This window comes from Pelophylax lessonae, assembly GCF_965119305.1.
Source record: "Pelophylax lessonae genome assembly, chromosome: 9".
NCBI lineage: Eukaryota > Metazoa > Chordata > Amphibia > Anura > Ranidae > Pelophylax > Pelophylax lessonae.
In genome coordinates this window covers 150,547,921-150,562,361 of record NC_138776.1, presented here as the reverse complement: position 1 = coordinate 150,562,361, position 14,441 = coordinate 150,547,921, and the positions used below count along the sequence as shown (strand labels likewise).

At 45.7% G+C, this 14,441-nt stretch overlaps 1 protein-coding gene across 1 annotated transcript in view; it reads right to left on the bottom strand.

Annotated features, from left to right (window-relative positions):
- The window catches only part of CUEDC2 (CUE domain containing 2), a 46,158-nt gene that overhangs the window by 15,598 nt on the left and 16,119 nt on the right, over positions 1-14,441 (bottom strand). Inside the window, exon 6 of the mRNA XM_082268495.1 lies at positions 6,660-6,712. Coding sequence (XP_082124621.1) covers positions 6,660-6,712 — 53 coding nt within the window. The remainder of the gene's footprint in view (positions 1-6,659; positions 6,713-14,441) is intronic.

The window sequence follows — 14,441 nt, the reverse complement described above, 5'->3', positions numbered from 1 at the left end:
GGAGATCATCCAAGTAACCCAGTACCGCGATCCACACCGTTTGAATAGACTCCATTATGAACTTCGGTACCTGCACAAAGCAGTTTAGCTCCTTGAGGTCCAGGATTGGACGTGCTTTGCCTTTCTTTCTGGGGACTGAAAAGGTTTGAGTAAAAACCCTGAAAACGTTCCGAAGTCGGAACCAGGACAATCACCACTTGAAGGAACAGGTCTTGTACCGTCCCAAACAGACCATGTAACCAGTCTGGGGACAGGCGCAGGTTAGAATGAAAAAACCTTGCCGGGGGACAAGAGCAAAACTCGATCTTGTAGCCAGACTGAATGACTTAGTGGACCCACTTGTCTTGTACCAGGGAAGTCCACGGGTCCAGAAACCAGCGAAGACGTCCCCCCACCCCCGATATGGGTGAAGGCGCACCTTCATGCTGAAGGAGCCTTATCCGTGGGTCTAGAGAAGCCCGCTCTTGGCTTGCCAGACCAAGTTCGTTTGGATCTGCCAGAGGAGGTCCTGAAAGTCTTCCAAGTCCATGTCGATCGACCCTGAGGGACGAAAAAAACTTCTTACGAGCCAAGAAGGAAGGTTCATGTCTACGAGGTTCCTTGCCCTTAGTAGCCTGCGGAAGAAAGATACTTTTCCCACCTGTGAGATGTCATCCAGGGTAGCTCCAAACAGGCAATCTCCTTGGAAAGGAAGATCAGTCAAGGCCTTTTCTGAAGTCTGATCCGCAGACCAGCACTTGAGCCTAAAGACACACCAAAAGGAGCCTAAAGACACACCAAAAGGACCACCGCCAAAACAGAGAGGCGAGCCATCATGGGAGCCGCATCCAAAGAGGCATCACAGATAAACTGCAGCCCCTGGACCAGCTGGTCTGCCGGCTCAGCCAAGGCGGGGGGGGGGGGGCCTGTTCTCACGCCAGGTCATGACAGGAGCTTAGCCCACTCGGTCAGTTTGCGACACCAGGGCAATAGCAAATACTGGCCTCATTGCCGAACCAACTAAGGTGTACATAGTGTGGCCACCGTCTCCGCCTTCCGGTCAGCCGGGTCCTTAAAGGCCGCGGACTCTTCAACCAGAATCATGGTTTCCTTGGGTAATCTGGAAACCAGAGGGTCCACCACTGGTGGCACAGTCCACTTCTTAAGAAGGGACTCCTCATAGGGGTAACTCCTAGTAAAATGCTTAGGAACCTCACAAGGACGTTTTGGCCGTTCCGACTCTTTAGGGACAATTCTGTCAAAATAGGCGAGAAAACGAAACACCTTTGCCGCTCTGGACGGCTTGTGAGTGCCAAAGGGTACCTGTGCCTCTATCGCAGATTTAGCTGCGTCCTCCATTTTCAGGGTCTCACGCACAGATACAATCAGTGCATCCATCAGCTTTTTGCTAGCCCGTCGCCCCAAAGCTGCCTTCACCTGGGACACAAGGGACTCCAGGACCGCCGTCAGTGCGTGGATGAATGGTTGGGACCCGGAGGGCCCCGCAGCCTCAGAGAGGAGATCAGGTGGAGAGACGTGCTCCAAAGACTCCATGAGTCACCACGGGGACTCCACAAAAAAGTGTAATACACTGCTCAGGGACAACCCCCACTGCGCTGGCAACACCACCCGGTAGCCAAGCACAAGGCACAGAGTGATCCTCAGGAGAGAGGGCGAGGACCCCACCAGACTCCCCACCCACCGACACAGGCACCTGCAACCACCAGGAGAATCTGCACTACACGTAAAGCTAAATGTTTCAGGAGTCAGCACCAGGGGATAAGGAGGGGCTCCCACCACCGAAATCACCGCTTATAGGGCTCCACTGTCATGGCCGCCGCTATTTGCAATGGCAAACCACAAGAAATTGGCCACTGGACTACACAAACATGGCCACCGTGTATAGGAATGCATAGACTACAACAAAATGGCCGTGCGGCATACAGGGACCCATAATTGGGAGACCAGGCTCCAGGACAGATCCAGGCAGGAGCCCCCACCAGGTACAACTGCCACCCCCCCCCGCACAATTGATCGTCAGCCCGCACCCCCCCCCCTCCCCGATTGCCAGTTAGCTCCCTGTTCCCACCCTAGGAAAGTGGCCAGATCACCCAAGAAAAATACATCCGTATGTGGGGGGGGGGGGCAGGATGAGGGACTTGGCAAGGGGGGTGGTGCCTGCAGTAAGGAGGGGAACCCGGGGGTCCGACCGTCCCAGGGAGGGGCCCATGTCCACCCCAAAACCCTCCATGGGTAGAGCGGGACAGCTACTCACCATACCTAGAACAAGGTGGCCACTGCTCCAGACAGATCCTCCTCTCCATCGAAATGGGGGGCTGTTGGCCAGGAGGAACGCTGCGACTCAGGCCAAGGCCAGGTTGTATGCGACCTCACAAGACATTTAACTCGCAGGGCCAGCCCCCGTCAGGTGGGGCTATGTCGCGGCGGACCTAGCGTTGAGCTGAGGCCTGCACACGCTCGCTGGCCAGACCGGGGTGACCACTGGATCTAGATTATCCAGCCAGTCGCCCAGTCCGGCAGTTGATGATAGATCTCATAGAAAAAATCCAGGAGGAAAAACATTTTCTATCTAAAACATTTTACCAGGACCAGAGATCCCAGGACTAGAGAACTAGGTCCTTACTCTTGACTAGGCAGAAAAAAACTGAGTGACTTCAGCAGGAAGAGGAAGTATACCCCCTGAGACTGCCCATGGGTGTAGCCAGAAGTTTTTTCTGCTTAGTGTCCTTCTCCTGTAGGGGGCAGTATAACCCAATGGTCAAGAATGACAGGAGCTGTGTCCGTTAAAGAACGAAAGAGAAAATCCTATTTTTTTTTTTTCCATTGAGGGAAATAGGAAGCATCAAACTTCTATAAGCAGTCCAACCAAGGGGTAGGCAACACAGCAAACAACTGCTAACAGGCCCAACGCAAAGAACACCTGGGAGCTGCCTGTAGCTCAAAGAGCCACTTAAAAAACTTTAAAGCTGAAGTGGACATCATATGAGGCAGTGTCATCTGCCTGGTAGAACTTGCTTAAAAAAAACCAAGCAGTGGTCAGACATAGTGGAGTGAGCTTTAACGGAAAAGAGGGGAACTTGATCAATAGCAACTTAACAATGCCCTGTCAGAACCACCTAGGAATGGGGGAACAAGAAGCTGGGGTTCCCTTTCTGGGCTGATCAGGGATAACAAAAGGCAATCAGTCTTACTGGAAGAGGCAAAGGCTTGAAGAGAGATTTTCTTAGACCCATAGGAAGTCCAGGAATGCAATACCACCTTGAGCAAGAACAAAAAGGGTACCTTACAGGATAAAGCGGGCAGGTTAGACACCTGCCTAGCCAAAGTGACAGCCATAAGAAATACAACCTTTGGGTCAAAGTAGAGAACAAAGTATCCCCTTAGGTAACAATGAGGGCTTCTGAAGTGCCAAAAGAACCAGATTCAAACCCCATGGAGACAAGTGGAATCGAACTGGGGAGACCACATGAAGAGAGATAAAGGGGACAAAGGCCCTAAAGCGGCATTAAACCCAAAAGCAAGCATTATTATATTGCAGCTTATTAATTCTTAGAGGTGGTGGCTGCATTAATTTTTCCTTTAGGTTCTTTTTATTTTCACTTGGTAATCCTGCCAGTAAGTCTGTTGTTTTTTAACAGAACAAGCTGTCTTGCAGATTAGAGGTTTGAGACAAACCATTTTAACTGCCAGGAGTGCTTACAATGGTCATCTTTTATTTAGGTAAAACCTCCAACCCAAACCGAAAAAAAAAAAAAATATATGTTTCTATAACTGCTTAAGGCTAGGTTTACTTCTAAATCCATTGTCCGAGTCACGGGAGTATTACCGTGCCTTGGAAAATTATTCATACCCCTTGAAATTTTCCACATTTTGTCATGTTACAACCAAAAACGTAAATGTATTTTATTGGGATTTTATGTGATAGACCAACACAAAGTGGCACATAATTGTGAAGTGGAAGGAAAATGATAAATGGTTTTCAATTTTTTTTACATATAAATATCTGAAAAGTGTGGCATGCATTTGTATTCAGCCACCTGAGCCAATACTTTGTACAACCATCTTTTGCTGCAATTACAGCTGTAAGTCTTTTTGGGTACGTTTCTACTAGCTTTGCACATGTAGAGCGTGACATTTTTGCCCATTTTTCTTTGCAAAACAGCTTGAGCTCTGTGAACAGCAATTTCAAGTCTTTCCACAGATTCTCAATTGGATTTAGGTCTGGACTTTGACTGGGCCATTCTAACACATGAATATGCTTCGATCTAAACCATTCCATTGTAGCTCTGGCTGTATGTTTAGGGTCGGTGTCCTGCTGGAAGGTGAACCTCCGCCCCAGTCCCAAGTCTTTTGCAGACTCTTAACAGGTTTTCTTCTAAGATTGCCCTGTATTTGGATCCATCCATCTTTCCATCAACTCTGACCAGCTTCCCTGTCCCTGCTAAAAAAAAAAGCATCCCCACAAAATGATGCTGCCATCACCATGTTTCACAGTAGGGTTGGTGTGTTCAGGGTGATGTGCAGTGTTAGTTTTCCACCACACAACGTTTTGCTTTTAGGCCAAAGGACTTCTTATGGTTTTCTTTCAACAATGGCTCTCTTTTTGCCACACATTCATAAAGGCCAGATTTGTGGAGTACACGCCTAATAGTTGTCCTGTGGACAGCTAATCCCATCTGAGCTGTGGATCTCTAGAGCTCCTCCAGAGTTACCATGGGCCTCTTGGCTGCTTCTCTGATTAATGCTCTCCTTGCCCGGCCTGTCACTTTAGGTGGACAGCCATATCTTGGTTGGTTTGCAGTTTGGCTATACTATTTCCATTTTTCGAATGATGGATTGAACAGTGTTCCGTGAGATGTTCAAAGCTTGGAATATTTTTTTTTTTTTTTTTTTTTTTTTATAACCTGACCCTGCTTTAATCTTCTTCACAACTGTATCCCTGACCTGTCTGGTGTGTTCCTTTATGATAGTGTTTGTTCACTAAGTTTCTCTAACAAACCGCTGAGGGCTTCACAGAGAAGCTATATTTATACTCAGAATAATTACACACAGGTGGACTATATTTACTAATTAGGTGACTTCTGAAGGCAATTGGTTCCATTGGATTTTAGTGAGGGTTTTCAGAGTAAAGGGGGTTGAATACAAATGCACACCACATTTTTCTCATATTTGTAAAAAATTTTTGAAAACCATTGATCCATTTTCCTTCCACTTCGCAATTATGTGCCACTTTGCGTTGGTCTATCACATAAAATCCCAGTAAAATACATTTACGTTTTTAGTTGTAACATGACAAAATGTGGAACATTTCAAGGGACCGTACCTAAGCCCAGACAATCAAAATTCTAAAACTTGCTGTCCATGACAATTGAGAAGCTCCCAAAGACATGAGTATGATAAGTGTCGAACTAGATATTTATTGAGGAGAGCTTGATAATTAGTGGAATCACTATATACTTGCCAACAAGTCTAAGTAGTGCAGACTTTAGGATCTGCACTGTCCTCAGCCACCAACATTTCCATCGCCATTATGCCATTAAGAACCCTGGGCCTATTCCACAAGCAAGGGAGGGAAGGCGGACTTCCAGTGATGAGAAAAACTCTAGCGGCCAATAGACAATGCCATAAGATACCTTTTTTTATTTTGGAAATGGGTTCAGGGATCATAGACAGAGGAGCAATTTCAGGAGTAGCTGGGACATCTGAAATACACATAGATTTATATGCAATAAAAAAACGTTCCCCCAAAACTGCGTAAGCAGACAGCAACTCCACCTTATGAGAAAGTATGTGCCCACTTCCTTCAAACACTGCCAACAAGACATTTTTTTTTGTTTTCAAGTGGAAGAATTAGTCTTTAAATATCAATGTCCTAAATGTATTTCTTTCAGATTTGTGCAATTAACATGGAACAATTTCTTCACTTTGTCTATGTGCTGGAGTTTTCTGACATGAAGACAAGTCACCGCTGTTATTTCTTCTTTGCAAGGGCGACTGGTCTTGTAGGTGGCACCCCTTGCAGGAAGCCTGTATAGACTTACTGGGATCCCTTCAAAGATCTGCTCTCTGCACAGACTATGTGCAACACAGTGATGATGTTGCTATATTTTCCAAGGTAATATTTGGGTTTGGAAAGGCATTTGGTGTACACAAAGTAGAATTATATCCTTTTTGGTTACTGAGGCATATATTCAAATTAATTTTTTGTGCATGGAGATTAGCTTAAAAGTCCTTATATTCATTACATAAAATTCAGGCTGTAATTTACCACAAGCAAGAAAAGGCTCCAATAACCTCTAAATCTGAGAAAATACTGTAAATTCACTGGCTATAGTTATCATTATGACCGCAAGATTCTCATCTTTCACACCACTGTACCTCAAGCTTAAGTGAATGAACGAGCAAAGAAGGCAGCAGCCACAGGTAGGTAGGTTCAATGATTTTTGATTTTGGTTATAAAAACTATTGGACCAGTAAAATAGGCTTTATGGACAATATGAGTAACCTTGAAAATATGCAAGCCTCTAGACTGTGTCAGATACTGTATCTTCAATAATATAGCAGTAGGTATTGTGTATTGACGCATACATTTCCTGAAATATTAGACCTGAAAATCAACAATAAGACATCAATATTACCTGACAAGACTGATGACTTACTTCTGTAAAATAAAGTCTTTCAAGTCTTCCTTTTTGGGAGCTTTCTGTAATTCCTTAAATTGCAAAATCAGAAAAAAATGGGTTAGACAAAGCAATACACAAACTATTATGGATTCAGATGTTCATAACTGCAGCGCAAAGGAAAAACTGATTTATAAAAGGCAAGTTTCTTTTACTTTAGGTTACATAATAAAATTATTGTAGAATCCGTAAATTCATTTTGTCCTCTGAAGGCCATAGGAAGTCTGAAACACTTTAGATCATACTGCTACCTAGGGAAGGATTGGTCACTGGCAAAAAATAAATAAAAAAATGTAGGCCAGCCCAGTATATAACCCCTCCCGCTGCCTCAAATTTGTAGCAAACCAGTGCTGAATGCAAAAATCAGACTGGTGGAACCTGTATCCCTCAATGGCCTCTAAGAAAAGGATACATAGTGAGTAGAAAAATCCTGTTTTCTTTCTTGATCATTGAGGAACACAATGTTTTAAACCACCCAATTGCAGTAAGCAACACAGCAAACAACCACCAACAGGCCCAATATAAACAAAAGGAACTAGGGACTGCCTGCAGCTCAAAGAGCCACCTGAAGGTCCTTGCGCCCGAAGCTGGCATCAGAGGAGCCAGAAAATTCCACCTAGTAGAACTTAGAGAAAGTGTGAACAGAAAACCAGGTGTCATCCTTCCAATTCTGGGAAAACAGTTGCCTGATGCTGAAAAATCCAAAAGGCACTCATAGATCTAGTAGAGTGAGCCTCATTAGGAAAGAGAAACCAGATCCTTAAGACCACGAGATTGAACAATAGCTCAGACTATCTAGGAATTGTGGAATGAGAAGCCAGGGTGCCATTTTGGTCCATCCAAAATGACTAAAAGGGAATCAGTCTTCCTGTAAGAAGCAGTGGCTGAGAGATAGAAAATGTACACCCCAAACCACATCCAGACAACTAAGGCAAGAAGGAATTCCTGGGCACCTAGATGTCCTTGTTCCTTTGTAAAATATTTTCTTTGCAAGAAAAAGGTTAAGGGGTTCAAACACTTTCCTCACATAGATGATAGTTACAAAGAAAGCAACCGTGTGGGATAGAGAGAAATATCTCTTATGGGTTCAAATGGCAACTTCTGAAGCACAGAAAGAAACTGATTCACATTTCACAGAGTCACAGGGGAATGTACAAGGGACCCGCATGGGAGACCCCTTTGCACAAAAGGTCTTCATTAAAAGAGTGAGGGTCAGGTCAGCTGTCTCAGAAACAGAATGGAAAGAGCAGAGACTTGATCTTTGATGGTGCGGAGAGTCAAATGCTGGTCCAGACCCACTAGACTCAAACCAAGTGAACTATGCCTTCAATGTCTGATAATAGGCCTTGCAAAAGAGAACTTGTTATTAGCCTTAGCATTGTATGATTCCCCTATTTCTTAGAGCCAACAGCCATGCCATTAAAGCCAAGACCAAGAAGCAGTAAGGCAAATAGATCCCAACAGTCTAACAGGGCCCATGGTGTGTCTGATAGAAGTCTTACAAGGTCGGAGTACTACATTTGCCTAGGCTAATTTAGAGCAACGAGGATCACCCTGTCCACTATCTGTATCCTGCGGAGCAGGAAGGGAAGAAGCTTCAGGGGAGGAATGGCATTGATCAGGGTGTACTGATTTGACAGAGCTACCAGGCACTGGTCCTGGATCTTCTCCTGGGTCCAGACACTGCCAGCTGATGAAATTTGTCAGCCAATGGTCCTTAATGGCAATGCACACGGCTGACAAGGGTAGAATGTGTAGTTCTGCCCATCCTGTCTTTGTGCAGCAAAACTTCTGGTTCCTCCATGAAGGTTGATATGCATAACAAAGAAGGGTCTTCCCTGACTCCAAAGCTGGATTCCATCAAGCCAGGTTCAGTCTCATCCTTGGTGTCAATCGAATCAGCCTGTCAGGAGATAGGACCAATTTGTCCCACAATTAGATGATGTTGCAGAGTCTGGAGTGAAATTGGGCAAAAGGAACTACCATCAGCCCTGCAAAAAAGCAGATTCTGGAGTCTAAAGCTTTTCCTGGGAAGGAACTGGTTTGAGAATTGTCCAGAACCAGACCTAGGTTATTTAAATAGATATTGTAGGTTCCAGCAACGCTTTTTGAATGTCCAGGATCCAACCGAACTTCAGTAAAGTCTAAACAGTCAGAAACACATTGTCTGCCAAAGCCCTCACCAACTGCTCCCTCAACAAAACAACGTCGCACTCTTGTATTCCACAATGGGATTTCCATGACAGATGCAACAGAGGAGCCAGCACCTTGGTGAACATCCAAGGTTCCAAACAGAGGTCAAAATGGCAGGGCCATGAACTGGTACTGCAGAGGTCCTACAGCAAATCTCAGAATATGTTGGTGACTTGAAAAGATGGGTACATGCCAGCCAGCATCTTTGATGTCCACAGAAGCCAGAATGTCTCCCAAATTATGAAAAGCAACGAGAGATGTGTTTGATTCTATCTGGAATTTGCAGACCTGAAATTAATACATTGAAGGCTTTCAGATGACAGAAAGGTTTGAGGGGAGAAAGCAATAATTAAGCAGGTAACAAAACTTAAGTTTGTAGCCCAGGGACACCACCTTCTGCACCCAACCATCTGGAATTCAAGATGCCTAATTGTCCACAAAGGCAAATTGATGTTCCCCCCTACTCTGGAAAGTGGAGATGTCTGAGGATTTGTCAGATAGGGTGCCAGATCCTGCAGACAGATAGAGAGCCAAGTTTGAGGGTTTGACATTGAAGAAGTGGAAAAATGAAAGGGACGCTTCCTGACCGTCAGAGAGGCAGACGACTTTTCAGTTTGGTCCTTAGGCTTCCTCTGCTAAGGTAGGTGAGTGCTCTTACCACTAGTAATAACTTTGATGAGAACATCTGGGGCTAGTCCGAAGAGGATTTGTCCCTTGAAGGGCATGCAGATCAAACGCTCCTTACCAGATCGCTCCAGTAGCCTGCAGTCCAAAAGTTTAGCCAAAGAACCCTATGCATATATACTGACAGGAGTTTCATGTGGCTGCACTGCGAATCTGTTCCTAGGAAGCTCACGCTTTTTCGGCCCAGGAGGTTGCCAGTGCTCTGGTTGAGTGCGCTTTCAGTTTTGCTGGCACAGGAATACCTGAAACCTCATAAGACATGGTAATGGCTTGCCTGATCCACTTAGAAACTGAAGGTTTTGACGCTTGCAGTCCCTTTCTTGGTCCAGAGTAGAGGATCAAAAGGTGATTAGATCTCCTAAACTCCCTGGTCCTCTGTAAATAAGTGAGGAGGCATCTCCTCACATCTAAACAATAAAATGTAATTTATTTTTCATTTCTAGGATTATCACAAAAGGATGGTAAAATTATCTCCTGCTTCCTGTGAAAGGAAGATGCTACTTTGGGCAGATATAGAGGATCTGGCCTGAGGATAATCCTATCTGGGAAGATCAACATAAATGGTTCTTTAATTGAAAGACCTTGTAAATCCCCTACCCTTCTGGCTGTCGTGACAGCTAAGAGGAAGGCTAGTTTTAGGGACAAAAAACCTAAAGGGAACCTCTTCTATAGGTTCAAAAGGGTTTCTAGACAACACCTCTAGAACCCTAGTCGGGTCCCAAGGAGGGAACCTGTCTCTAATGACAGGGGGTAGCTCTATCCCTGGCCATCAAAAATCTTAACTAAAGGTTCTTTTGCAAGAGAGAGCTGCCATTTGTACCCTTCGGCCAGCCTAGAATTTCCTGGGCTAGTACCAACAGGGGTCTTGACCTGGTACCCCCTTGGTGATTCAGGTAAGCTACTGTTGTAGCATTGTCGGAGCAGACCTGAATTTCCATGCCTGAAATTGAACTCTTAAAGGCTCTTAGGGCTTCGCCCACTGCTCTGAGTTCTCTGAAGTTGGAGGACTGGGCTACTTCCTTGTCCCAGATGCCCTGGGCTTGGGCTCCCTCTAAAATGAGCCCCCCACCCCCAGGTGCTTGCGTCTGTGGTGACCTTCAGAGGGCTCCACTGACCCCAAGGTCTGCCCTTTTCTAAATTGCTTGGTATTGACCACCACTCCAGGGAGATTTTTACCTGAGGGGTGAGGATTACACTTTCGACCTTTTTGCCCCAGGAGGAAAGGTGGAAAAATTGAAGCTCTCGAGTGTAGCTGTGCCCAAACTACTGCTCGGATGCTGGCTGACATGAGCCCAAGAACTCTCAGGATCTCTCTCCTTGTGCACGAGGGAGCAACCATCAACGCTTTTACTGAAGAAACTACCTTTTCCACTTTTTCCCTAGAAGGAAAGGACCTGTAGCCGCGAATCTATCCGGTGCCCTAAATAGGTCTGAACCACGGATGACTTTTCCATGCTGATCAACCAGCCTAGTGTTTGTAGGACTGTTAACACCCTCTGGGTGTTTGATCTCACTTGGTCCGCTAACGGACCAAAAATCAGTAGATCGTCCAGGTAAGGAATCAAAGCTATTCCCTGGAAATGAAGATAGACCACCGCCTCTGCCTGGATCTTGGTAAACATCCTTGGAATGGCTGCTAGACCAAAGGGGAGTGCCCTGGACTGCCACTGTGCAGTCCCCTCCTCGGTGACCACCGCAAATCTCAGAAAGGCCCGGTGTTCTGGATGAATTGGAACATGCAGGTAGGCATCCCTGAGATCCAGAGTAGTCATAAACACATCTTTCAACAGGTTTTTGCGGACTGTATAAATACCTTCCTTGGAAAACCTGTTGTACTCTAGGAACTTGTTTAAGTTTCTGAGGTTTATGATATGGAGGTATTTTCCAGAGGGCTTTGGTACCTTGAACATGTGGGAGGAAAAGCCTTGGTAAAGCTGATCTTCTGGCACGGGAACTATCACTAGTTGTTCCGCCAGTTCTTGAATCCCATACAAAAGGGCTATTCTTTTTAGTACATCCTTTGGAGGATGAGTTAAAGTCACTTCTAGTGGGGGTATGGATGAAAAGTCTAGGCGGTAGCCTTCCTGAATGAGGTGATAAATGTATGGACTGACTGAAATTTCCTCCCATTGGGAAATTAAATGAGACAGTCTGCCCCCCACTTTGACTCTGGCGTCACTTAGTATCTTTGGCGCTTGAGCCTGGAGAGGGGAAGAGCAAATTACTTCTTTGCCTACCTCTACCAAAGCCCCACTTCTTATTGGGCTCTTTTTTGGCTATCTGTTGACCTTGTCCCAGGGGGGGGGCCCACAAAAAATTTCCTATATCTCTCCTTTTTGGGCTTGCTAGGAAATGTCTTCCCTTTCTCAGAGGACCTGGACAACAGTTCATCCAGGCCTGAGCCAAACAGTAAGGACCCTTCAAAAGGTAGCCCACAGAGCTTCACCTTTGAAGAAAAGTCACCTTCCCAAGCTTGAACCCAAATGGCTCTCCTAGCTGAATTAATGAGAGCGCCGGTTTTAGCTGAGGCTATCACTGACTCAACCGCTGAGTCAGCCAAATTGGCAACAGCTTTCCCTATAACTGAAAGGGAATCCAGCACCTCCTGTGACTTACTTCCCTGTGAAAGGTGTCTTGTAAGTTTTCTATCCAGAAGTCTGCATTCCTAGCTACACAGGTTGCAGCCAGTGCTGTAGCCATAGTGGATGAGTTGGCATTCCAGGCTTTCTTTAACAGAGATTCTGACTTACGGGTCCATGGCATATCGGATATTCCCTGTGTCCTCAAAAGAGAGGTCAGACCTCCTAGTCACTTGAGAAAGGGAGGCGTCCAATTTTGGACTCTTTTAGGAATTTTTGCACCTCTTCCTCATTAAAAGGGGAATCTCCTTTTCCACGTCTTTGGTCTAACCAGACCTCTTTCAGGAAACTCCCATTCTTGAAGAATGAAATCTTTCAAGGATTGGTGAACAGGAAATACTTTTGGATTAGTTTTTAACCAGTCCTTTATACATCTTATCCTGTGCCGAGGTCTCCTTGGGGGGTTCTGGGATTTCTTCTGTAGCATAAAACAGCTTGAAGGAGTCCCTCCAGATTTTCCAGACCAAACAGATTTCTTTTCAATTTGGTCTCCTCTGCCTCACTATCTGGGTCCACATCAACCTCCTCCCCAGAGCTAAGCCTGGCTTTCTGCGTTTTCTACGCCTTCCTCTTCCCTTGCTTGAGCAAGGGGAGACCCTGCAAACCAGGCAGAAAAGCAGACGGGCCTGCCTTGGAAAGTAAACTCTCCTAAGAAGGGCCCTCTTTAGGGGTTAGCTCACGCGGCTGTTACCTGGGGGGAAGCTGCAGAGGTGCGAAAGGACTGGATAGTGGCTACCATTTCCTCCTGCACAGACTTAAGGAAATCTTTCATCAACCCTGAGGCCTCGTTACCAGCCAGTTTGTTAATATACCTGTAACAAAAGGGCTTTGTGTGAGATCTAGGCAGTCTCTCCCCGTAATTATCACACTTCTTAGAGGAGCTAGTGCTAGCGGATACAGGGGGTGGTTTATCAGAGGCCTCCTGGGTTCCACTTGGGGATTCTGCAAGAGAAGAGGAGCTAAACTCCAGATCACTCTTCCTGCCCCACAATAACTTGGCTACAGGCCCCCCGATGGGGAGAGCATGGGAACTACCAGGGACTAAGCCTGACACTGGTATTGGCCCCAACAGGGAAAACGGCACTTACCGATCTGCTCTTGCCTGTAGCCACCTGCACCGACCTGCCTCACATGGGGACCATCCAACACACAGTCTTCAAATCAGAGACAACAAAAAAAAAAAAAGTTTCGCTGTAGTAGAAACACATTCAATACTGGAGGGACAAGGGGAAGGGTGGGGCCTTTTAACAGCTGTGAACTGATTGTGTTTCCTTTAGGGTGGAGCCTCTCATCTCTCATGTGTTGCCGTCATGGGAAGGTGAGAGGAGAAAAAAACATTTCAGTGCAGTGGTTTGATACAATTTAAAGGTTTAGTCCAGCTTTTAGAAAAAAAAATGACAAAATTCACATACAAAAAATTTGCAGCAAAAAAAATAAAAATAAAAGTGCATTTATTATTTTTTTGCATTTGAGACTTTAACCACTTGCCGACCGCCGCACGACTATCTACGTCGGCGGTCAGCCCCTCACAGGCAAACTAACGTAGGGCTACGTTGCTTGCTTGTGAGGGTCTAGGGAGCGAGCGCGCGCCCCGGGAGGCGCGCTCCCGCGTGGTCACGGACCCCCCCCGCGCGTGTGACCAGCGGACCCGATGTCCGCCGGCCACTCGGCGATCGGCGGGGGAGAGGGAGAATGTTAGGCAGCTTGTGTAAACAAGCTGCCTGTCATTCTCCTCGCTGCAAAGACACTGATCACATGGATCTACTATGTAGATCCGTTGATCAGTGTCCTTGCAGCTGAAGCCACAGCCAATCACAGTAGAAAGCACGCCCCTAGGGACACACACAGCCCCTCCCTCCCAAATAAAGTTAACCCCTTTACTACCAGTGTATTTTTACAGTAACAGTGCATATATAGCACTGATTACTGTAGAAATGTCACTGGTAACCCCAAAAGTGTCAAAAATGTCAGTCAAGGGTCCGATCTGTCCGCCGCAATGTCGCAGTACCGCAAAAAAAAAAAAAATCGCAGATCGCCGCCATTACGCGTTAAAAAAAACAACAAAAATGACAAAAATCTTTCCCTTTGTTAGTAAACGCGATAACTTTTGCGCAAACCAATCAAAATACACTTTTTGTGATTTTTTTTTACCAAACATAGGTAGCATAAAACAAATTGGCCGAAAATGTTAAAAAAATTTTTCATATTAATAAAAATTTCATATAAAAAAATGTGAAAAATATTG